Here is a 24,486-nt window from a genome sequence, read left to right as displayed (position 1 = left end):
TATTTTATACTTTGGCTATTTTTGAAAAATCGTGAAAGTTTTTGCTAATCTTTGAATATACATTTTTAAAGCAAACATTTTGAACTCAAATCTTTGCTTCTGGAGGTCCCCTGGCAGAAACATTTTCAGATGGGGGGTCCGCAGCCAAATATATATCAATTTGGGCCCCAATTACTATATATTTGGATGCGGACCCCCATCTGAAAATGTGGGGGTCCTTGGCACAAAAAGGTTTGATAACCACTTGTTCAGGAAGGTCACATAGTACTGTTACTTTATATAAACAATGGACAGTACCCAAGACCAACAGTAGGGGGCAGCAATACACCAACTGACGTCTAGACAAAGTGTTCGTCAGAAGAAAAACATACCCACAATGCAGTAGTGAAAACAACATGGTGTGTTGACTGACTGTTGTTGACACTTTAAAATACCATAGATTTATATAAAAGTAAAATACAAAGAAAAGTAAAACGTGTCGATTCTAAACAGTGTCGTCGTTAAGCAGCAGGAGGACGTTTGTTAGCAGCTCAACCACTGAAACACAGCAGGTAAAGATCAACTCATTATGTTGTGTTTCATCTATTTATAACATTTAAGATGAACGGATCACGTCTTGTTTCATCTATTTGTCTTTATTAACTCATTTAAGTTGGAACATAAATCTATTAGTCTTAGCTGTTAGGTTGTTATGAAGTGATCATAAACACAAACAACAGCTCCATAGTAGCCTTAGATAAAGACTCTCCTAGATGTATTTGATCGATTTTGACTTTAAAAAAAAGAAATCTCTACGAGTCTTGGCGACCATCCAGGTAATGTATGGCATTGAAAATAGTTTCCCTGTCTTGTTCCTGCTGCAAATTAACAGTTTAGCTCCAAACCCATATACATGCTGTAGTAACATAGTAGTTGTCTGTTTTCTTAAACAACAACCTGAAGGATAATACTGCAAGAACGAAGAATAAAGAATGACTAATAGGAGGACGGGCCGGGCGGGACCTCTGACGTCACTCTGACTCAGCCATAACCATATAAGGAGTTCCCAATGCAGCTACGCCCAAATATGGAGTGCGTTGTCTAACCTCAATGTGTCGTCATGGCATCAGCCACAAACTAATCAGTCAGCACCAGAGCCATATAAGGAGAGTTGCGTCACCTCCGTTCACGTCATCGGGCCAGTCTTCTATTGGCGAATAGTGACAAACCGGAAGTTTACGGAATGCACTGAGTCTATGAGCGTTTGTCACTATTTCGAGTTTACATGAACCATGTGACCGGTGCCGTTTCTGCCCCCTAGTTGACGTAACTCTCCAATAGAAGGCTCTGGTCAGCACCATATATGGGCACAAAAGAGTGCATGCCCATATATGGGCATATACTGATGACATGCAGCGACCTCCACAGTATGGGCATAAAAGGGACAAGGACTGACAGCTATAGAGAGCCACAGATCCGACCACTATGCCCCTATATGGTCATGTGCATATATGGGACCGAGCGACTTCAAACTCGTCTTCTCGAGTAGTTCAGATATCCAGTTGTCCAGAACCGCTGATCCAACCAATATACCCATATATGGTTATCTTTAAAGTCCTTATTCAATTCCTTCATTTCAGGCCAGTGTGTGGAGTCCAGACTGCAGGTGAAGATGAACTCTCCAGACTCAGCCAGGGATATCTCTATTAAACAGGAACCTGAAGACCACCCACACCTCGGTACGTTTTAAGTGCTCACTCTTTCTTGAATGTTTTTTTTCCTGTTCTGTTGTAGGGCTGTCACTACTATATCTAATTTTACTGAGAAATAATCATGACAAAATATATCATGACAATGATAATATCCTGATGATTAAACAAATGTGTCTGGTTGCAGAAACATAAAAACAGATTGGCTACTTTCACCTTATTCACTTTAGACCATTATTTGCATCGCAGGAGTCCATCTTTTGTCACATTCTTCCTTGTGTAATCTTAAATTGTGAATGATTTCTCCCCTAATATATGAATCCTATAATCTTTGCACCCAAGATTAATATGGTAATGAGTTGGGCTTAGGCCATATTGCCTTTACCTTCTGCAAATATTACTGTTATTCTTGACACCACTAAGTCTGCAGTTATTATTATTATTATTATTATTATTATTATTCAATTGCTTCATTTCAGACCAGTGTGTGGAGTCCAGACTGCAGGTGAAGATGAACTCTCCAGACTCAGCCAGGGACATTTCTATTAAACAGGAGGAACCTGAAGACCACCCACTCAGTAAGTTTCATGTGCTTTTTATTTCTGTCATATTGTTCTGTTCTGCTCTGTTGTAGAAGTGCTACAATATCTAAGTTTCACTGTACAATAACCATTGCAAAAATATCTTGACACTGATAATAATAAACCAGTAGAAAAAGTGCTCCTCGGAGCACAGGTCTCCGCCAGGTCAGGTACGTTATTGTGGCCTCCTGGTGACGCTATAATAGGGCAATGTGAAAAGGGTGCCATTTATTCTTAGGCCTTTCACGACAATTGGACACTGCATTCATGATTTGAGCATTTTGTTCCAAAAATGTGTTTTGCTAAATTAGACCTGCTGGTCGCGCTATAACAGGCCAATGTGAAAGGGTGGCATTTCTTACTCGGCCTAGTGGGAATGCGCGTGTGAAATTTCACGGAAATTGCAAGCTGCGTGCATAATTTGAGGCAGTTTGTTCAAAACGGACCAATCCTGCAAACTTTGGAAGCCAACCTTAGCCAATCAGGATGGAATATGGGAAATCGGACAGATCCGTGTTGATCACATGACTATAGAGATATTGTGTACCAATTTGCATGACGTTTGGATAAAATCTGTAGGAGTAATGTCAAAAAATGGATTTTGCACAAATCGTCCTCCTAGTGGCGCTATAACAGGCCCATGTGAAAAATTTGGGGCAGAGGTTCTGAATTGGCATCCAGGGAGTGTGTGTGCACAGTTTCGCAGCGACCGGGCCAACGGTGCCGGAGATTAGCTGGTAACGGACGGACAGGACACACACACACACACACACACACACACACACACACACACACACACACACACACACACACACACACACACACACACACACACACACACACACACACACACACGGACCGACAGGGGGTAAAACATACTCTCTCGTCATGCCTTTCGGCCTGGCGGAGACAATAACAAAATACCATAACCAAAAAGCACATTTCTTGTGGGTAAATGCAATACGAAGCACCATATATCTTCACATTGTACATAGTACATTCTATCAGAAGTGGAAAAATACTTTCTTGATCAGTGTGCAGAAATTTGCCGCTGATCGTCAAAACGGTTTGTGAAATTCGTCCTGGACACACAGACAGACAGATTCGCAGACTCACAGACCTATTTCCAGACGTACAGAGCCACGCCATAAAAACTATTTTACATAGATTTTAAACTACGACCCAACTTTCACCTGACATTTCAAGCTTTCATGTGTGGAGATGTTTCTGTTTCATGATGTCATGAACTTAACGGCATGAGATGTGATTGGTCTACTTTTGAGGGGAAATACATACTGTACATACATACAGACAAACCCTGTTCTATACGAAACTCATTAGCGTTCTCTATGAATAGAAGAACGTGTATATGAGCCTGTCTTGCATCTATTATTTTGGAGTGTCGCTTTTTCCACTTTGGTGGTATTTTTTTAAATATACCTGTTCTATATGGCTTGGCCTATGGCCAAATGTCCACTTCCGGGAACCAATAACACAGCAAAGACAACACACAAGCCCTTGTAGACGCACAGCCAGACACTGAGCCGTTTTGGGTGTTTTTGTGTACCTGAGAAAATTTAACCAAACGGTCCCTTACCATTTGGTTCCATTTGTTCACTCTAGAGTTAAATTAACATCATCAGTAAATTAACGCTGGAGGGGTCCCTGTGTACATTTTATATCTGTACTATGTGAACAAATTGGGTCCCTGGGCAGTAAGCTACAGCTGCCGGCTGAGAAGGAGGAAAAACACACGCTTTGTGTGTTTTTCACAGCTTGATTTTAAATTATCAATTTTTATTCACAAAATAGAACTTGTAGTTGCTAAATCTTTCTTATTTTCACACATACAACTGCTAGATTAAAACTTTTGTTAGAATTATCTACTCTTTCCATATGTTTAGTGATTGACAGCTTGAAGAGGCGATTAGTTGAACATGCAAATGAACACTTTTGTCCCATCGCAACACCCAGCGACCAAAATGACGCGATTCAAGTCTAGAGTCTAGAAAGAGTTTTTTATCTTTCAGTGAGAATGCACCTTAAGACTTAGGATATACTTCCTTTTGTATGGAATACCAAAACTGTTTGTTTACACTTCAGGAATCCAGTGTTCACTACCATGTTATGTTTCTGCTCCAACTAGATATCCTGCACATGGCTGTGTGTAAAGAGGAGAGGAGCCCCAGTCTGCTCCAGGAGGAACCAGAGCCTCCACACATTAAAGAGGAACAGGAGGAGTTACTTCAAAGACCAGAGGAGCCTGATGGCTCAATGTTGACATTACTAGCAGTGAAAAGTGAAGATGATGATGAAGACATCTCTTCACACTGTTCTGAAATTGAAGTTGAGCTTGAATCTGACACTGAAGTCACTGAAGACAGTGATGATTGGGAGGAGACCAGTGGAGGTCAGTCAGTGTTAAACACAGGAACAGGACTTACATGGGTGTGGAAAACTGAGAGGTGGAATAAAAGAGGTCGATGAAAAATACAATTAAATCAGACATTTTAACAGGGAAGCTAAACAACAGACTTGTTTGATGATGGAAGCTTTCAAGTTGTATGTGTACTCTACCATTTTAACCTGCCTTCTCCCCCTCTGTCCTCCCCTCTCCCCCCCCCCCTCGCAGGAGTGAGGTTCCAGTCTTCCCAAACTCAGTTCTTCTCCTGTTCTGAGTGTTCATACTCCTTCACATCTCAGGTCTTCCTCCATAAACACATCAGGAGTAAACACAACGACCTCTACTGCCAAATGCTGGGGAATGGACAGATCACCCCATCAGCCTGTCAGCAAATCACCAGCTCTACAACCAGCCAGGAACAAGGAGACACTGATCAACCAGGATCTTCCAGTCATCAACAGTTTACCAAGACTTTAACTCAACCAGATGGAGAAAAACCTTTCAAATGTAAACATTGTAACAAGGGTTTCAATTTCTCAGCTCACCTGAAGAGACACCAGCGTAGCCACACCGGAGAAAAACCTTTCCACTGTAAACAGTGTGACAAATGTTTCAGTATATCACATGACCTGAAGAGACACCTGCGTATCCACACTGGAGAAAAACCTTTCTACTGTAAACATTGTAACAAGAGTTTCACTAACTCAGATCAGCTGAAGAACCACCTGCGTGTTCACACTGGAGAAAAGCCTTTCCAGTGTAATCATTGTGACAAGAGGTTCAGTGAGTCAGGTTCCTGCAAGACACATCAGCGTATCCACACTGGAGAAAAACCTTTCCACTGTAAACATTGTGACAAGAGTTTCAGGATGTCATATGACCTGAAGAGACACCAGCGTATCCACACCGGAGAAAAATCTTTCCAGTGTAAACTGTAATAAGAGTTTCAGTTGTTTTAGTAATCTAAAAAGACAGTTTATTCAACAAACGTTCAGCTATAAATTAGCTCACTGGGGGGATGAAATTAAACACCTGTATGTTGGTAGGGAGGTGGATTGAAAAGCAGAAATACTATTGCGATTATTGCTGCTCCAGTCAACAGAGGCTTCCGTTAGGACTCGTCTCTTGTTTTTTTCACTTTTATAGCATCCTTGTACACATCAATAAAACTCCAGAAAGACAGTTCTTGCTTATTGTTTATTTTTCAGTACAGTTTTAGTGTCAGTACAATATAGCCACATCAGTACTCAAAGTCGCTTTACACAAGGGGTATACAAGGGGTATACAAAAGAAGGAACAACTTTGATTATTCTTTATTCTTGTTCATGGGCTGCAATTTGTCGAGTTTGACTGCTCATCACATTCATGTTCCCTGGGACATGAACCTTAGTCTCGCCTAATCTCCGAAATGCTTTGTATGACGGAAGCTGTGCCAATGAGACCTATCTACTAGGGCCACCTAGCAAGGGCTAAAATAGTGACTTTTAACACTTGGGGCTGCTCGATTGTGGCAAAAAATGATCATGATTAATGAATGAATGGTCAATATGGAGATCACAATGATTTAAACATGATTACTCATTGATGAGATTTTTAAACAATATTTGAGCAAAGCCACTGTGCTCAACCAGCGGACTAGGGACCAGGGGTACAGGGTACAGGCCACATATTTTCCGGACATGGGTGAGTTGGTTATAAATGAGGTTTTGTTCATTAACAGTTGGGTATTATATGATCACATCAAACTCCTCAGTGATGGTCAAAGATGCACTAGCACACAAACACATGTTGCCAGTTGGGCTTCATGAGTCAATGCCGGACGGTACCTAGAGAAAGCAATAAATGACTCCACCTTGTCTTTTGGTTGACCTGCAATGTCCGTGATTCATTCTCTCTCTCTCTCTCTCTCTCTCTCTCTCTCTCTCTCTCTCAGCCTAAACAAAGTGTGTGTGTGTGTGTGTGTGTGTGTGTGTCAAATAGAGATAGCCTGCCCTAAGGCTTGTATCATTTGTTTTTTAACACAATGTCATCAATGGGGCAGGGAGTCTTATCCTCACGATGCTAATGATGCGATGCATGTGTTCTTTATGTTTTTAGTCATGCCATCTGGGCATGCCTCACGTAAACTCTGCTCCTGGATTGTAGAACAGGTGAGTTTTGTGTGATGTTAATTGGATAAAACAATGAACAGTAGTAACTTGGCTCAACCAGTGCCATCATCCTGTCAATAATGAAAAGAACAAGTGTTTCAGTAAAGATATATATTTTGTTATTTCATGTATAAAATACAAAAATGCATTTCAATGGTCAGGAGTTTAGTACTGTGTAATTCGGTGCTTCTCAAAATCGTTTCTTTAGTACCAGGGGGTCCCCAGCAAAATGTGTCAATACATCAGCTACATTTTTTTCTTTTTTTTACACAAAATTTACTTCTGGGGGCCACAAAACCTTTTCAGCGGCCAGATATATATCAATCTGGGGGTCCTTGGCACAAAATAGTTTGAGAACCACTGGTGTAATTGAACCGTTTGTATGTCTTATCTTGGTGTCGGTGTTGATGGTGGTGATGTTTGTGACTCCAGGTCAACAGTGGGAAGTATCCAGGCCTGGTGTGGGACGATGAGGCCAAGACCATGTTCCGTATCCCATGGAAACACGCTGGCAAGCAGGACTTCCGCAGTGACGAGGACGCAGCCTTCTTCAAGGTACAAATAGGTATTTGGGATCCTTTGGGACTTTAATGATTCCCTCTTAACCCATTCAATCCGGGAACGCATCTGTGTCATTATAGTCATATGTTTGGCTATTCAAAAATACGAGCTTGTAGGGGCACGGTGGCACAGTCGGTGGCGCAGTCGGTGGCGCTGTCGCCGCACAGCTAGAAGGTCCTGGTTTCGACTCCTGGGTGCCATGTCCTCTCCTCCGTCAGTGCCCATACCCTAGGAGGGGTTGGTGAAAGGGCCTTTCTGTGTGGAGTGTTCTCCCTGTGTCCCCTAGGGTATGTACCCTCACTAAAACATGCTGTAATCCTGGTCTCTACAAATTGGTTGCACAATGTGTCGTGCACAGAAAATAGCAGATCTACAAGCTCACGATGCGTCACAGTCTGATGCACTGGGAGCATGTAGATGTAGATCTGTTGTTTTCGATGTGCGATAGCGGACGTGCAACTAAAAGGCCTTTGGACACACCCAGGAGCGTGACTAATAAACGATCCGAAACAAACATGCGTCTGCAAATATCTTGCCTTAAACTATTCATATAGTTGATGCCTCATTCATACAGGTGGATGCTTTTATTCACGGTGAAAATTGCACCTCATCTGGAATTTACTTTATCGTTAATACTATTCACGTCCTGTGTGGAAGTACTCATGACACAAACTACAATTTTTCCATAAAATATGGATAAAGTGGTTACACAGGATGCGTTCCCGGTTTGAATGGGTTAACGGTCTGATTGTTAAACGGTTCCCTTTAATGATTACTATATGTTTTAAGAAATGTTAGATTTTGAACTTTATTATACGTTTTTGATAAACACAAATTCAATACATTGTATTGAATGTATTAATACAATCAATACATTGTAATAGTTTTCAAAGTGAGGTACAGGGATCCTCTGGGTTACTTGAGGGGGGTCCCAAATGGACACGTAATATAACTCTGTCTGTGACTCTGAGAGTGTACACATGAAACAGAGGTCCATTTGGTAAATTTGGTTCCATTTGTACACTCTGTGGTAAATAAAAACAATTCAAAGAAAATCTACCTTGTGAGTGTGGACTGTTTCTATAGACTGTTCACTGACAGTAGAGCACGCTTTGCTTGGGACTTCTGTCCTTCTGTTCTGTAGTATTTGGAGCCCTTTGAAACATGACTGACCCCCCCCCCTTCCTCCTTCCTCCTCCAGGCATGGGCAGAGTACAAGAAAGGTTCTGGTTCTGACACTGTTGGTAACTGGAAGACACGAATGCGTTGTGCCCTTAACAAAAGCACAGAGTTCAGTGAGGTCTCTGGTCGGTCACAGCGGGACATCCCGGGACAGCCTTACAAGGTGTACCGCCTGGTTCCCCTCAGTGAACAAGGTGAGGTCAGGCCCAGGCCTCCTTTTCTTTCGTAGCACTTGGTAAGCCATGTAGAAAGCAATAAGCTTGAAAAAAATAAAATCAAAAAATGGCATGTAGCATGTGGAGCATGTTGCTTCATAGGCTGCTAGCTCTGTATTGAGAGTATGATGCAACTATTAATAGTTCTACGGAAGCTTTATGGGTCCATTCTATAATATTAATAATTTAATATAGAATATATAAATATGGTGCCTCTTACAGCCAATAAATCCTCAATTAGACAAACTAAGGCCAGGATAATTGTAGAGCACATCTCATGCACAGCGTGTTCCCCCTGGGGTTCATTTTTAGTAATTAACTGGTTCTGTTGGTTCTATTGGGTCAGGACTGGTGGAGCCTGAGAAGAAGAAGAGAACCAAACGGACTCAGGACAGGAAGCTCAGCGGGTCAGGAGGTCAGGAACCTCCGTCCTTTGTCCAGATCAAACACGTCAAGGAGGACCTGGTCACCCCTCAGCTGGTGAGTGTGACTGTGTGGGTTACCCAACACTGATTATGAATCTCAAATCCATAAAACAAAATATATATATATATATATATATATTATATAATCAAATCAAATAATTAATAATCAATGGTGTGTCTGTCCTTGAACATTGGAACATTATATTTCTGTTGGCCTTTTAGGCTTGGTAAACTAAAGGTGCACAGTGCAGACAAATAACTTGCATAATTGAATTGCTTTATACTATATACAAACATTAATAGTGTAAATAACCGAATCTACAAGCTCAGAATTTTGCTTGTATATATCGGCTATTTACACAATGTTTTGAAAATGTTTCAAAAATATTGGAACACTTTTCAAGATGGACACGATTATGACGATTATGCAAAACAAAAAGATTGTGATTAGACGATTATGTAATAAGTGTGACAGGCCTATCTATGCATGCTCTGGTGTTTCAAGTATCGTGTTTCCTGTTTACTTCCAGTGCATTAAAGGAGGAGTTCACCCAAAAAATGACTTATTTTCTATCAATTGCACACCCTATGAAGCCTTGAATCCATGGATTCTTTTTTGTTTTTGTGGCATTCCTAAGCTAATAATTTGATTCCCGTCTCCTACCGGCTAATTTATACGGTAGGAGACACAAAGTAGATTATTTGTGTCTCCTACCGGAAATACACACGGTCATCAAATTATTGTCTTAGGAATGCCACAAAAACAAAAATAAATCGATGAAATCAGGGCTTCATGGGGTGTGTAATTGATAGAAAATAAGTCCTTTTTTGGGTGAACTCCTCCTTTAAGGTCGTCCTAACAGGAAGAGAGGTGACAGTGGAGACACAGGAACCAGCCCAGCAGACAGAAGGACGTACGTTCAACCCTCCTCTCTCTCTCTCTCTCTCTCTCTAAAACCCTGACGGGTCCACCATCAGCACCCTGCTGAACACCCCTGGCGCCTGATTTTATATTAACCCATTAAAACCGGGAACGCATATGTGTAACCACTTAAAAATGTTCTACTTTGGCTTTTCAAAGATAGCAGATCTACAAGCTCATAGCGTGGCACTCGGTGCCACGCTATGAGCTTGTAGATCTGCTATTGTTTTTTAAATCATGAATGTTAGTGAAAATCTTTGAATATATATATATTTTTCAACCCATTTAGGCCGGGAACGCCTATTTGTAACTATACCTTTCAATACAGGAACCCCTTTTGGGGTTGCTGTTGCGAGCTTGTATATCTGCTATTTTTGAATAGCCAAATAATTTGGTTGCGCAATGTGTCGTGCACAGAAAATAGCAGATCTACAAGTTCACAATGCGTCGCATATACTAATACTAATATCGCTGTGATTCGTCAGGTTTCCAGGCTACTGCTGCATAGCAACATCACATACACCTCTCACTGTGGCACAGTAACTCAGTGGTTCTCAAACTGTGGTTCGTGACCCCCAAATTATTTTTGTGGGGTCCCCACTCCCCAGATGATTTGCAACATTGTTTTCTCACGCAACAGTAAACAAACCAACATACAGTATACAGGGTATCTGTTCATTGATTACTTTTCACCATTACTGCGTCAAATGTAATCAACAAACTATACTATAAATTGTCAATTGTCAAATACTAAGAAAATAGACTTGCTGCAAGCAATAAATGACTCCACTTTGTCTTTCGGTTGACAAAACAAATCTCCTGCAAGGTCCGTGATTCATTCTCCCTCTCTCTCTGCCTGCAAAATGTGTGTGTGTGTGTGTGTGTGTGTGTGTGTGTGTGTGTGTGTGTGTGTGTGTGTGTGTGTGTGTGTGTGTGTGTGTGTGTGTGTGTGTGTGTGTGTGTGTGTGTGTGTGTGTGTGTGTGTGTGTGTGTGTGCGCCTAACTCCAACCCATTAAGACCTGGAACTGTGTCATTTTTAGATTTGAGCTAAAAAGCATTATTTTACACTTTGGGCTGGCTATTCAAAAATCGTGAAAATGTGTGCAAATCTTTGAATATATATATATATATATGTATGTTTTTAAAGCGAACCGTTTTTAACTCAAATCTTTGCTTCTGGGGGTCCCTGGAACAAAATATTTTGATGGGGGTCCGCGGCCAAATACATATCATTTTGGGGGTCCTTGACATGAAAAAGTTTGAGCACCACTGATATAGAAACATACGTTTTTCAGAATACTGTTGAGATTTAGGAGACATATAGAATCGGCTTCAGGTCTCAATGGGCTAAGGCTCGTATCATTTGGTTTTTAACACAATGTCATCAATGGGGCAGGGAGTCTTATCCTCACGATGCTAATGATGCGATGCATGTGTTTGTAATGTTTGTAGTCATGCCATCTGGGAAGATCCGCTCCCCACGTAAACTACTGTGCTCCTGGATTGTGGAACAGGTGAGTTTTGAGTGATGTTAATAAAACAATGAACAGTAGTAACTTGATTCAACCAGTGCCACCATCCTGTCAATAATGAAAAGAAGTGTTTCAGTAAAGATATTTATTTATTTCATGCTCGCAGCACGTCACTTCGTGCCGCACTGCGAGCTTGTACATCGGCTATTTTTTTACATTTTTGAAAAAAGTGTTTTTTTTACACAAATCTTTTCTTCTGGGGGCCTCAAAACCTTTTCAGATGGGGGTCCGCAGCCAAATATATATCAATTTGTGGTTTGAGAACGACTGGTGTAATTGAACCGTTTGTATGTCTTATCTTTGGTATCGGTGTTGATGGTGGTGATGTTTGTGACTCCAGGTCAACAGTGGGAAGTATCCAGGCCTGGTGTGGGACGATGAGGCCAAGACCATGTTCCGTATCCCATGGAAACACGCTGCCAAGCAGGACTTCCGCAGCGACGAGGACGCAGCCTTCTTCAAGGTACGAATAGGCATTTGGGATCCTTTAGGATTTTAACGATTCCCGATTCGCTCAAATCAATCCGGGAACGCATCTGTGTCATTTTAGTCATATGTTATACTTTGGCTATTAAAAAATACGAGCTTGTAGATCTGCTCTTTTTGAAAACAAAAAAAAAAAAAGTTGAAAAAAACAACGTTAATTTTTAAACTCAAATCGTTGCTGGCGGGGGGGGGGGTTCAAAGTGAGGTACAGGGATCCTTGAGGGGGTCCCAAATGGACACTTAAAATTCTGTAACTCTGAGAATGTACAAATGAAACAGAGGTCCATTTGGTTCCATTTGTACATTCTCAAAGTTATGGCGGTCCTTGCCATTTTTAAATTTGACAACCACCGACGGTGTGATAAACCGGCTCTGGAAACAGTTCCAATTGTGATGGAAACGATTCCTTAGCGATCGGTCTATTCTGTAGTAGCCTACTGTATATATATGTACTGTAAAGTTCTGTAGGTCAGGTGATGTTACCACATAGAAGGATCAAGTTGTTCTGATGATGGTTCAACACAAATTCACTTTGGGAATCATGTTACACGGACATGACACCCCCCTCCTTCCTCCTCCAGGCGTGGGCAGAGTACCAGGGCAATCCCAAGAAAGGTTCTGGTTCTGACACTGTTGGTAGCTGGAAGACACGAATGCGCTGTGCCCTTAACAAAAGCACAGACTTCAGTGAGGTCTCTGGTCGGTCGCAGCGGGACATCCCTGAGCCTTACAAGGTGTACCGCCTGGTTCCCCTCTGTGAACAAGGTGAGATCAGGCCCAGGCCTCCTTTTCTTTTGTAGCACTTGGTAAGCCATGTAGTAAGCAAAAAATCACACCCAGTGTGAAGTGGGCGGTGTGTGGTCATCACAACATGACTCACTTTAAAAAAAGGATAAATGACTTTTTTTAAAGTCCATACTGCTATTCATAGGGCTGCACATGTGTCATGTGTTTCGCTAGCCAATCACAGTCCTGAATTTGCAAAGTCAGCCAATCACATTACAGTTAGTGGTGATGACACTAGCTGTAATGTGATTGGCTGATATGAAAAAAGTATCGATTTGCATTAACAATGGAAGGGTTAGGGGGTACACAATTTTTTTGGTCGGTGTCCAAAACTCACTTATAGGGGGCGGCTACACCGCCCCAAAAATAAACTCCAACAATGGCATGTAGCATGTGGAGCATGTTGCTTCATAGGCTTCTGGCTCTGTATTGAGATTATGATGCTACTGCTAATAGCTCTACGAAAGCTTTATGGGTCCATTCAATAATATTAATATAGATTGTATCAGGGGTCTTCAACGTTTTCAGGCCAAGGACCCCCTAGCTGAGAGAGAGATGAAGCAGCGACCCCCTCTATATTGTATAAAAATTGTGTTTAAGATTAAACTTTTTTTGTTTACGTGGTCTGCTCTTTTTTTCCCCCTCTACACCTAAACCTCTTCGCCAAAAATAGCCGATCTACAAGCTCACAACGCCTCGCGCTGCGAGCAGATTAAACTTTTTTTGTTTACGTGGTCTGCTCTTTTTTTTCCCTCTACGCCTAAACCTCTTCATCAAAAATAGCCGATACAAGCTCACAACGCCTCGCGCTGCGAGGCGTTGTGAGCTTGTAGATCTGCTAATTTTGGTTAAAGCTCTCCTCAGAAAAGGGATGCTAGGGTTCAAGTGGTTATGGTAAAAAAAAAATAATCTTATCACACAAAGATTTGGCGGACCCCCTGGAGTAACTCTGAGGACCCCCTAGGGGTAGCGGACCCCCTGTTGAAGACCCCTGAAATATATAAATATGGTGCCTCTTACAGTCACCATCCGTGTGACGCGGATGCGGTTATTATCTTGCATGTTGATACGATAATGATGATTGTCAAGCCCCAGTGCACACTCTCCAGTGAAGGTGCACTCGCATATATGTTTCTAACGTGGCGGTGCGCTGAGGCTAGATTGGTTGACTCCCTGCATACAAACAAAACCTATTCTAAACAGCTTTACTCCCAGATCAGAGCCCGAGTGTGAAGTACTGTGTTTTAACATTGTTTCATGACTCAAATTAAATAATTAACAAAACATAGAAATTTGCTAATATCTTGCTAAAACTTTGAAGTGTGACTTTTCAGAACTTCAGTTTACAGAAACACCTGTGATAACCTGTTGTTAGTAACTGTTTGGTCAATCTAAGTAGGTGAGAGCTAATTTTCTACATGGAACATGGATTATGGAAGAATAGTATTCCAGTAACCTAGTATTCACTATCATGTTATGTTTCTGCTCCTAGCCATCCTGCACATGTCTGTGTGTAAACAGAAGAGGAGCCCCAGTCTGCTCCAGGAGGAACCAGAGCTTCCACAGATTAAAGAGGAACAGGAGGAGATACTTCAAAGACCAGAGGATGGGTCAATGAAAAGTGAAGATGATGATGAAGACGTCTCCTCACGCTGCTATGAAATTGAAGTTGAACTTGAATCTGACACTGAAGACAGTGAAGACAGTGATGATTGGGAGGAGATCAATGGAGGTCAGTCAGCTTTAAAGATAAGGACAGGGATGGGTAGGGGAAACTGGGAGTTGGCATGACTAAATTAAATATTAACAGGGAAGCTGGAGGGCTCCCAAACACAGAGCTGGAAAAGATGGAGGCTTTTCAAGTTGTATCTCACCATTTTTAACCTGGCTTTCCCCTTCTTCCCACTTCTTCCCGATCTCTCTCTATCTCTCTCTCTCTCTCTGTGTGTGTGTCTCTCTCTCTCTCTCTCTCTGTCTCTCTGTGTCTCTGTCTGTCTATCTATGTCTCTCTCTCTCTGTTTCTGTCTCAGGAGTGATGTCCCGCTCTTCCCAGACTCAGGTCTTGTTCCATAGACTCTTGTTCTGAGTGTCCATACGCCGTCACGTCTCTGGTCTTGCTCCATAGACACATAAAGTGGAGCCACAACAAACTCTACAGTCATCGGCAAAAAAAGTTTTTTTTTCTCCGTTGAATTGTCCTGTGGGGTCACCGCCCGGCGCCCGTTTAGATAGAGACCGGATGTCGGCCCGTTCAGTCTCCTTCAGCCCTCCACTTCCGGTGGAGCGTCTTTGTTTACATTCCTACTAAAAACAAATCTACGCGTTGTAAACGGAGTTGCTGACAGATTCAGCTGCAGAGCTCTGAATGTGTCTTGAGAGATTAGTAGGGAGGAGGTTGCCAAGCCAAAAGAATAGTATCGATATAAATGCTGTTCCTGTCAACGGACGCCTCCATAAGGACTCATGTTTGGAGACTTTCTCCTTTTTTCTCATAAATTCTTACATCCATTTGTTTTACCAATTTGTTAACCCTTAGTAATTTATTTATTTATGCCATTATATATATATATATATATATATATATATATATATATATATACTGTATATAGTATATAGTATGACCAGGGCTGTTCTAAAAACTTTTTATCCCTCGATTTTGTAACCTTTTTTTCACCCAGTGCCAATTTGCCAAGTGATCCTGGGCACTACACTCCCCCCACCAGCCTAGGGAGGCCAGGGCCGAGCTCATGCCTCCTTCAATGCATGAGAGCCAACTGACCTTCTTGTCACCTGACAGGGGAGAGTTTCCCTGGTTGGACGTAGCGCGCGGAAGGAACACGTTATTCCAACCAGTTCCCTTCCCCTCCATCAGGCGCCCCGGCTGACCAGGGGGAGGCAGTATAGTGACCAGGATTACTACATGTTTTTGTGAGGGTATTAACTACCCTAGGAGACACGGGGAGAACATGCAAACTCCACACAGAGTAGGCCCTTTCGCCAACCCCACCTAGGGTGACCAGGGCTGTTCTGTCGCGCACATCAGTGCTTTTCAGAAAAGCAGAATAACAGTGCGAAGATAATGTGGTACAACATTACTTGATCACAAATTCTGAATCCTCAAATCCTTTTCTTTCTTTCACCTAAACATCAGTACTGAAATTCAAATGAATGCATGAATTACCCTCTATAGATCTTTTGAGGAGAGACAGGTCTTTATGTTAAGGGTCTAAGGCGGTAAAAAGGTTTTCACTACTGAACTGAACTGAACTGATTCTTCACATCTCTTTTTTTTTTTTTTTCAAGTTTATACAGGGTACATTTATTTACATAATACAATACAATAATACAATAATAATTAAAGTTTGATTTATTGATTGAAAAAGGTCTATATCTAACTATTTACAATTATGTACAAATGTTGTGAAGTTCTTTTGCTATGTACAGCATGTTCATAGTGTCTTTGCAGTTTAATGACTGTATATAGGCACAGACTTCTGGGGAGATGATCCTCTTTGGCTGGTGTCTTCCCAGGGAGCCATAACCCTCATCATCCTGAAAGAGCTGGTCTAGGTCTGTGTGGGGGGTGGAGGACTTCACCGGGAAATCGACCTCAAATTCACAGTCATTCACGTAGTCGATTTGTTGGGTGGAAGATTTCACCTGGTCCAGGTCTGTGTGGGGGATGGAGGTGAAGGACTTCACCTGGAAATCGACCTCTACTCGCTTAAAAGTACCCCAGGTCCGAGTGGTCTCCACTGAACAACCACTGGCCATTACATGCCACTGCGAGGTCTGCTGGGTTGGAGGTAGAACATTGTCCTGGTTGAAATCCAGCTGAACAAATGGTACCAACGGTGGTGATGTGGTCCTGTGGCTGGCAGGAGCCGGACGAGGCTTGCTGGCTCGGTGACCCATGATAGCAAGATGAAGATGCTGCTAGCTCAAACAAAGTCTCTGGAACTCTTATAATAATACAACCGATACAATGTAGAACCGAAACGATGTCGGTTAGCAAGGCTGGATCGATAATACTCCGAGAATGTGTCGATGTGTGATGAACTCAAAGGCAGTTGGAGAAGCTTCGATGAAGAAGAGACAGTCAACAGTACCGGTCGAGTCGAGTATTGCAAGAACACTCATTCTTCACATCTCTGAGTAAAACAAATGGCTTGAAATATAACAATCACTTTTGTAGGAACTGGTGACAGGAGCGGAACAACGCCGACTACTGAGATAATCTAAATAAGCAGTGATCCAATTTTGTAGCTATAATTCTCCTGTACTGTGATATGAAAAAAAGAAAAAATGTAATTTTGAAAAGAGAGGTGTTTGTCGTATACGGCTACAGCTACATAATTCATTGCAAAAATATTTTGATGTTATTAATTTATATGATACAACAGTTTTTCTTGCCTGACCTTGTATAAAGAATATTTTTGCTATAAAATAACTTGATGCGTCCCAGTCTGAATATACCATAGAGCCTGCATTTATGTAAGTATTGACATATTTACATGATTTGAAAATGATATGGTATATGCGACAGAATACAATACTATAGTATTCTGTAGCATGGTATACACAGTAATATGTTGGATGCTGCATTTCTATGAGACGTGATCAGACTTGTGCAGCATTAATATTAACTGATGAAAGCTGTGATAGATGTATAGTATATGTACTATCCATTATTTTATTAGCAATTATTAGATACCTGTTTTCAATTCATTGAATAATTGTGATCGAAGCTAGATATTTCAACAAAAAAAAGTTATTTTTTTCCATACAGTATATCACTAAATAGATTAGCGACTTTAGCCTCAATGTATACTTTTTCGCACAACAGTGTTGTGCAAGGCTAGTGAAAATAGCTGATCTACAAGCTCAAAACGCATTGTGGTGCATTGTGAGCCTGTAGATCTGCTATTTGCACTTTTTTTTCTTTCTACTTTTTTAACTATAATGGATTGATTATTAACCGATTCATTTATTAAAATATTCATATCAATTGTCTTTTGTAATCCCCAGCAAAAGTAGTAAATACAGTATAGTGTCATCATTTTAGCCACTTACCATATTTTATACTTTGGCTATTTTTGAAAAATCGTGAAAGTTTTTGCTAATCTTTGAATATACATTTTTAAAGCAAACATTTTGAACTCAAATCTTTGCTTCTGGAGGTCCCCTGGCAGAAACATTTTCAGATGGGGGGTCCGCAGCCAAATATATATCAATTTGGGCCCCAAATTACTATATATTTGGATGCGGACCCCCATCTGAAAATGTGGGGGTCCTTGGCACAAAAAGGTTTGATAACCACTTGTTCAGGAAGGTCACATAGTACTGTTACTTTATATAAACAATGGACAGTACCAGAGACCAACAGTAGGGGGCAGCAATACACCAACTGACGTCTAGACAAAGTGTTCGTCAGAAGAAGAACATACCCACAATGCAGTAGTGAAAACAACATGGTGTGTTGACTGACTGTTGTTGACACTTTAAAATACCATAGATTTATATAAAAGTAAAGTACAAAGAAAAGTAAAACGTGTCGTTTCTAAACAGTGTCGTCGTTAAGCAGCAGGAGGACGTTTGTTAGCAGCTCAACCACTGAAACACAGCAGGTAAATATCAACTCATTATGTTGTTTCATCTATTTATAACATTTAAGATGAACGGATCACGTCTTGTTTCATCTATTTGTCTTTATTAACTCATTTATGTTGGAACATAAATCTATTATTCTTAGCTGTTAGGTTGTTATGAAGTGATCATAAACACAAACAACAGCTCCATAGTAGCCTTAGATAAAGACTCTCGTAGATGTATTTGATCGATTTTGACTTTAAAAAAAGAAATCTCTACGAGTCTCTATGGACATGCTGGCCATTCATAGGTACTGCAGCTTATGTAGCTAAGACTCTCGTAGAGATAACAAATGTCAATCGATATAATACATCTACGAGAGTCTTTATATAAGGCTATAGCTCCATAGCATCAGCAGAAAGACATTGATATACATTGTTTTGTAGCATGTTGTTGTTGACGTCACTATTATCATTGTAACCCTATAGTTACATCAGTGTTTTATAGCATCAGTGGTTAATCTCCATAATAAGCAATGAGGTGTAAACTTATCTTGTAAACCAGTAGGATCTTTACTCTGTCCACAGTAATGTTAATGTGATTGTCACGTGAAGTTAGACCTCCATGTCTTCATGCGCCAGACATTGAATCCTTACCAACTAAACATTTATCATGCTGTAGTGTGTCAGACCTAGAATGACCATCCAGGTAATGTATGGCATTGAAAATAGTTTCCCTGTCTTGTTCCTGTGCTGCAAATTAACAGTTTAGCTCCAAACCCATTAACTATATACATGCTGTAGTAATATAATGTAGTTGTCTGTTTTCTTAAACAACAACCTGAAGGATAATACTGCAAGAACGAAGAATAAAGAATGACTAATGGGAGGACGGGCCGGGCGGGACCTCTGACGTCTTTCTAACTCAGCCATAACAATATAAGGAGTTCCCAATGCAGCTACGCCCAAATATGGAGTGTGTTGTCTAACCTCAATGTGTCGTCATGGCATCAGCCACAAACGAATCAGTCAGCACCAGAGCCATATAAGGAGAGTTGCGTCACCTCCGTTCACGTCATCGGGCCAGTCTTCTATTGGCGAATAGTGACAAACCGGAAGTTTACGGAATGCACTGAGTCTATGAGCGTTTGTCACTATTTCGAGTTTACATGAACCATGTGACCGGTGCTGTTTCTGCCCCCTAGTTGACGTAACTCTCCAATAGAAGGCTCTGGTCAGCACCATATATGGGCACAAAAGAGTGCATGCCCATATATGGGCATATACTGATGACATGCAGCGACCTCCACAGTATGGGCATAAAAGGGACAAGGACTGACAGCTATAGAGAGCCACAGATCCGACCACTATGCCCCTATATGGTCATGTGCATATATGGGACCGAGCGACTTCAAACTCGTCTTCTCGAGTAGTTCAGATATCCAGTTGTCCAGAACCGCTGATCCAACCAATATACCCATATATGGTTATCTTTAATTTGACTGCCAGAGTTTTTCTAGAGCAGTCTGTAGCCTCTGCCAGGGTTTTTCAGTATTCTGACTAATCTTTGAAGAATATTTTGAATATGTTGTGCTATGACTATGAACACATGGAATATCTCAAAACAAAGATTAGAATCTCTTCTTTCATCAGAAAAAAAGTGAGTTTGTAGCATGTTCCGTTCTTTCGCTATTGGTAGTTGAATATAGCTTGTGTTCACCAAAAACAGCTGTTTGGGAACAGAAACCAGAGAAAACAGTGTTTTAGTGAAAAAGACTCTTTCTGGCAGAAAATTGATTTGACCCTTTTATTTTGGCCTCCAGTGGCACATCACTGACATCATACATCTGCACAGACTAACAACACTCAGAAAGTGCATTTGAATAGAATTTTATATAGCTTTTTCACATTTCCACAATACCCGTTGTAATTACCATCGTCAATCAATGTAATAAGGTGCTAATAAGATGCAGTTGCAAATCTTATGGACGATGTGTGTGTGTGTGTGTGTGTGTGTGTGTGTGTGTGTGTGTGTGTGTGTGTGTGTGTGTGTGTGTGTGTGTGTGTGTGTGTGTGTGTGTGTGTGTGTGTGTGTGTGTGTGTGTGTGTGTGTGTGTGTGTGTGTGTGCGCGCGCAATACAATACAATACAATGAAATTATTTGGCATATTGCAGCTTTGAGTGGTACACTGTGTAGCATTTCCCAATATGCATCGGGACCAGACAGCCTTTACACATGTACCTTGTGTCTTTACGCTCCCCCTTTACAGCACAAACCCTGCATTTTTTTTGGGGGCTCTTTTTCTTGCGTGTGGGGGGGATCGGGATCATTTCATGGCCAGCGACATTTTGATTCAACCTGTTTGCAGGGTCTAAGTGTGGTGCCCTAGGAGTGCGTGGTGGTAGGTCTGGGGCAGGTGGGGCATCACTGGCTTCCTCCCGCACATGTCCCACATTGGCCCAGGACTTGAGGACACTTAGAATGAAGGAAAACATGCATTTACAGCTGCCCTCCTCTCCCCACTTTTTCTTGTACAGGACAAACGCATTGAACAAACTGACCTGAAAAAGATAAACAACAAATTTGCTGGTCCACTTGGCCGTCTTCCTGACAAACGGATAATAACTGGTGTTTTGGTCAAGTTTGTCCACGCCATTCATGTGCTGGTTGTACTGTATGACACATACAGGCTTCTCCAGACCCACTTTTTCTTTATGGCCTCTCTGCCACACATAACATGTGTCCATCTCGTCCTTGTGGAGAGTGGTGAGCATACGAACAATCCGCTTGTCCCTCCAAGCCATCACCATCATTTCTCCATTGTGGAGCACCTTCCGTTCGCCTGCTTTCAGGCTGGCATTTGTTAGCTCCCTAATGGCTTTTGGTTCGCCTCTGTTCTTTCTCAGGGTACCACAGGCATGTATTTTCTTACGGAGAAGAAAGTGAAACATCTTTACGGAGTTGTAAAAATTGTCCATATAGAGCCTGTACCCAAACCCTTCCAAACCATCGATCAGGAAGGTGATCGTGTCTTCTAGAGAAGAATATGTTCCACAGTATGGCTTCATATTGAAGCAGTAGCCTGTCTGGGAGTCACACAAGATGTAAGATTTGATGCCATACTTTATTGGCTTTTGTGGGTTGTACACTTTGAAGGAAAGTCGCCCTCGCCACAGAAGCATACCTTCATCAATGCTGATGTTTTCTGATGGCATAAACATGTCTCGGAATTTGTTGGTGAGATAGGTCAAAACTGGACGAATTTTACACAGCTTGTCAGAAGCATCAATCATACTATTGTCAGTGAAGTGCAGAAAGCGCCAAATGAGTTGGTACCTGTTCCGAGGCATGGTTTTGGAAAAGTAGGGTGAATATAAAGCCTCATCAGTGGACCAATATAGTTCTAGCTCAGGTTTGCGTATAATCCCAGTGAGGAACAACAAGGCCAAAAAGTTCTTCATTTCCCCCACTGTGACAGGTTTCCACGAATGTGCTCTGCCATATGGATGCTCCACGTCCGGGATGAACTGCTCGGCGTACAAATTGGTTTGTTTGCATACAGTATCATCTCAAGCAGCTCATCAGATATGAAGAGCTGCAGAAAGTCCACTGGTTTGTCCGACTGAAGCTCAGCAGCACCATTGCGAGGACCCGGCGAAGCAGAGAATGGGATGTCCTCCCTCGGCTGCCAGTCTGTCTCAGACCACACAGGAGCTTCAGCTGGAACACTCTTGCGGGGCCTACCACCACCTGTAAATTATAAAAATACCCAATTACCATAAAATACACAACAAGCTTGTAGATCTGCTATTTTTAGTGCACCACACAATACATGCAGAGAGAGTTAGCCAATCTACTGACATAGTAAATGCATAGGCTACATCGTCATCATAATCAAATACATCACATGCAAAGATAGATACAGAATAAATAAATACATCATTTCATTTTATCAGTATTGTCCATAAAAAAAAACAGGAATGCAAAGCTACTTGGATGGTCAGTGGAGACAACAGGGCAGATATCTACCGTGTGTGTGTGTGTGTGTGTGTGTGTGTGTGTGTGTGTGTGTGTGTGTGTGTGTAAATTATAGAAATATGTAATTACCACTTCTTTTACCACTGACAGGTGGTGGTACTGCGGTAGAAGAAGGCCCTGCCTCATCCAACTCCATGTCTGCAATCACAGTAAAATAAATAGTTTGGTGGTGGTGCATGACTTTATGGCACTTAGAATGAATGAGAGAAGACATTACATTTACAAAAAAGGTTCTTACCTCTGCTAAGGCTAACAGTAGACATAGGAGATGTGGGCTCGCCAGGAGATGTGGGCTCAGCACCAGCACACGCATCCTCCTCTGAAATCAAATCAATTTACAATTTAGGCATAAGCAAATACTCTTATACAGACTCAGAGTGACACATATACCATGCAGCTAGTGTCACAGTAAAATTACATCAAAGGGAATTTTGAAAATGCTTGTTGACAAAACATGATGTTGAACCACAACAGGATGAAAACGTTTTGTTGACATGGCCTATTGTTGAACCACAACATAACATAATGAAAACTATTGTTGACATGACCTAATGGTGAACCTCAACATGATCAAAACCTGTTTAGATAACCTGACCTTAGTTCCCTTTGATGTACATAGATCAGGCGGGGGGGGGGTGTTGCACCTGCCCTTCCACCCCCCAAAAAAAAGCCAGATCTACAAGCTCACAACAAGCTTGTACATCTGCTATTTTTAGTCCACACAATACATGCAGAGATAGTTAGCTTACTGCATCTACTGTCATCATCATAATCAAATACATTACATGCATAGAGAGTTACAATAAATACATAATTTCATCAGGAAAACAAGGAATGGAAAGCTGCTTGGATGGTCAGTGGAGAAAAAAAAAGGCAACGGGCAGATAGCTACCATGAGCGCGTGTGTGTGTGTGTGTGTGTGTGTGTGTGTGTGTGTGTGTGTGTGTGTGTGTGTGTGTGTGTGTGTGTGTGTGTGTGTGTGTGTGTGTGTGTGTGTGTGTGTGTGTGTGTGTGTGTGCGTGCGTGCGTGCGCGCGCGCGCGCGTTTTCACACAGATCTCTCCCACCCTGGTTCTCTCCATTTGAATATTGAAGTATTAGTGTGACACACATACTGTAAACGAATCCAAGCGGCTGCCCTCCGCACCACAACATGCGCTACAGGTTGCGCATCTGTGAATTAGTCTATATGTCCAACCCTGTTTAGCTGTAGAGCCCCACACATACTTTCTACACATATCAAGGTGAAGCATGATAAAACAAAGTATGTATTCTTACCACTGGTAAATGGAGAAGTCGATCCCCTTGGAATTGGCTCCCAGTCAGAGCCCTGATCTCCGGAGAAATCCAAACTCGCGTCACTCCCGTCCTCACTCCCGTCCTCGCCCTCGGTTTCAACCGGGCGACAATGGCTGTTGATTCGGGTACTTGAACGGAGCACCCGGCCCCCGGTGTAGACCTCCTCTGGTAGGCCTACATCATCATGTCCCACAAACACACACGGGGGTATCTCCTCGCGATCCTCGCGATCCTCGCGCTTCTCCTTTCGCTTCTCCTTTCGCTTCTCCTCTCGCTTCTCCTCGCCTTCGTCCACCTCGGAGTCCGTCTCGTCCTGTCGTGGAGGGGGGGGGGGGTCCAGTAAAGTGCATCTCATCCAGCGTTCGCTGGAACGGACCAGGCTTTGGACCTCCTCGCTTCTTGCGGGTTTTTTTCCCAGCCATGTCTCTCAAGTGGTGGAGTCCTTTCGCCTACTCCTCGCATGTGTGAAAATAGCCGATCTACAAGCTCACAACGCGTCGCAGATCTCTCCTGCTGCTACACTCTCTCTCTGTCTACAACACGGTCGGCCACTCGTGATCACACAACTTGTCTCTGCTCTCCTGTTTGTTTTGGTTTGTACAACTCCTCCCACTCCTCGTGTGTGTGT

The 24,486-nt window shown here is 42.0% G+C and overlaps 4 protein-coding genes across 4 annotated transcripts in view; 3 read left to right on the top strand and 1 right to left on the bottom strand.

The window, feature by feature from the left end:
* The window catches only part of LOC311057417 (uncharacterized protein), a gene marked incomplete at its 3' end in the record, with an annotated part of 440,186 nt that extends 425,878 nt beyond the window's left edge, over positions 1-14,308 (top strand). The window contains exons 10-15 of the mRNA XM_084074376.1: positions 9,128-9,261; positions 10,057-10,120; positions 11,582-11,643; positions 12,002-12,124; positions 12,729-12,912; positions 14,268-14,308. Of these exons, the coding sequence (XP_083930502.1) occupies positions 9,128-9,261; positions 10,057-10,120; positions 11,582-11,643; positions 12,002-12,124; positions 12,729-12,912; positions 14,268-14,308 (608 nt within the window). The remainder of the gene's footprint in view (positions 1-9,127; positions 9,262-10,056; positions 10,121-11,581; positions 11,644-12,001; positions 12,125-12,728; positions 12,913-14,267) is intronic.
* LOC311057883 (uncharacterized protein) lies at positions 409-5,674 on the top strand. The gene is made up of 4 exons (XM_084075021.1): positions 409-551; positions 2,168-2,266; positions 4,416-4,679; positions 4,902-5,674. The coding sequence occupies exons 2-4, from the start codon at positions 2,200-2,202 to the stop codon at positions 5,609-5,611; spliced, it is 1,041 nt and encodes a 346-aa protein (XP_083931147.1). The 5' UTR covers positions 409-551; positions 2,168-2,199; the 3' UTR covers positions 5,612-5,674.
* Positions 14,309-18,509: 4,201 nt separating the features above from the next.
* Positions 18,510-24,486, top strand: part of LOC311057881 (uncharacterized protein) — a 40,821-nt gene continuing 34,844 nt past the window's right edge. The window contains exon 1 of the mRNA XM_084075017.1: positions 18,510-18,560. The gene's annotated coding sequence lies outside the window, so the exon portion shown is untranslated. The remainder of the gene's footprint in view (positions 18,561-24,486) is intronic.
* Positions 20,679-21,872, bottom strand: LOC311057416 (piggyBac transposable element-derived protein 4-like; the record flags this gene model as incomplete). Its single annotated transcript, XM_084074375.1, has 1 exon — positions 20,679-21,872. One exon carries the CDS (start codon positions 21,870-21,872, stop codon positions 20,679-20,681), a length of 1,194 nt encoding a protein of 397 aa, XP_083930501.1.

Source organism: Gymnoscopelus microlampas, assembly GCF_963454915.1.
Source record: "Gymnoscopelus microlampas genome assembly, chromosome: 12".
Lineage (NCBI taxonomy): Eukaryota > Metazoa > Chordata > Actinopteri > Myctophiformes > Myctophidae > Gymnoscopelus > Gymnoscopelus microlampas.
The sequence above is the reverse complement of the archived record's forward strand: the minus strand, read 5'-3'. Positions and strand labels throughout refer to the sequence as shown.

Coding starts and splice junctions, on each gene's coding strand:
- LOC311057883 (XM_084075021.1), top strand. CDS start 2,200: ATGAACTCTCCAGACTCAGCCAGGGACATTTCTATTAAACAGGAGGAA. Junction 2,267..4,415: donor ACCTGAAGACCACCCACTCA/GTAAGTTTCATG, acceptor TGCTCCAACTAG/ATATCCTGCACATGGCTGTG. Junction 4,680..4,901: donor TTGGGAGGAGACCAGTGGAG/GTCAGTCAGTGT, acceptor CCCCCCTCGCAG/GAGTGAGGTTCCAGTCTTCC.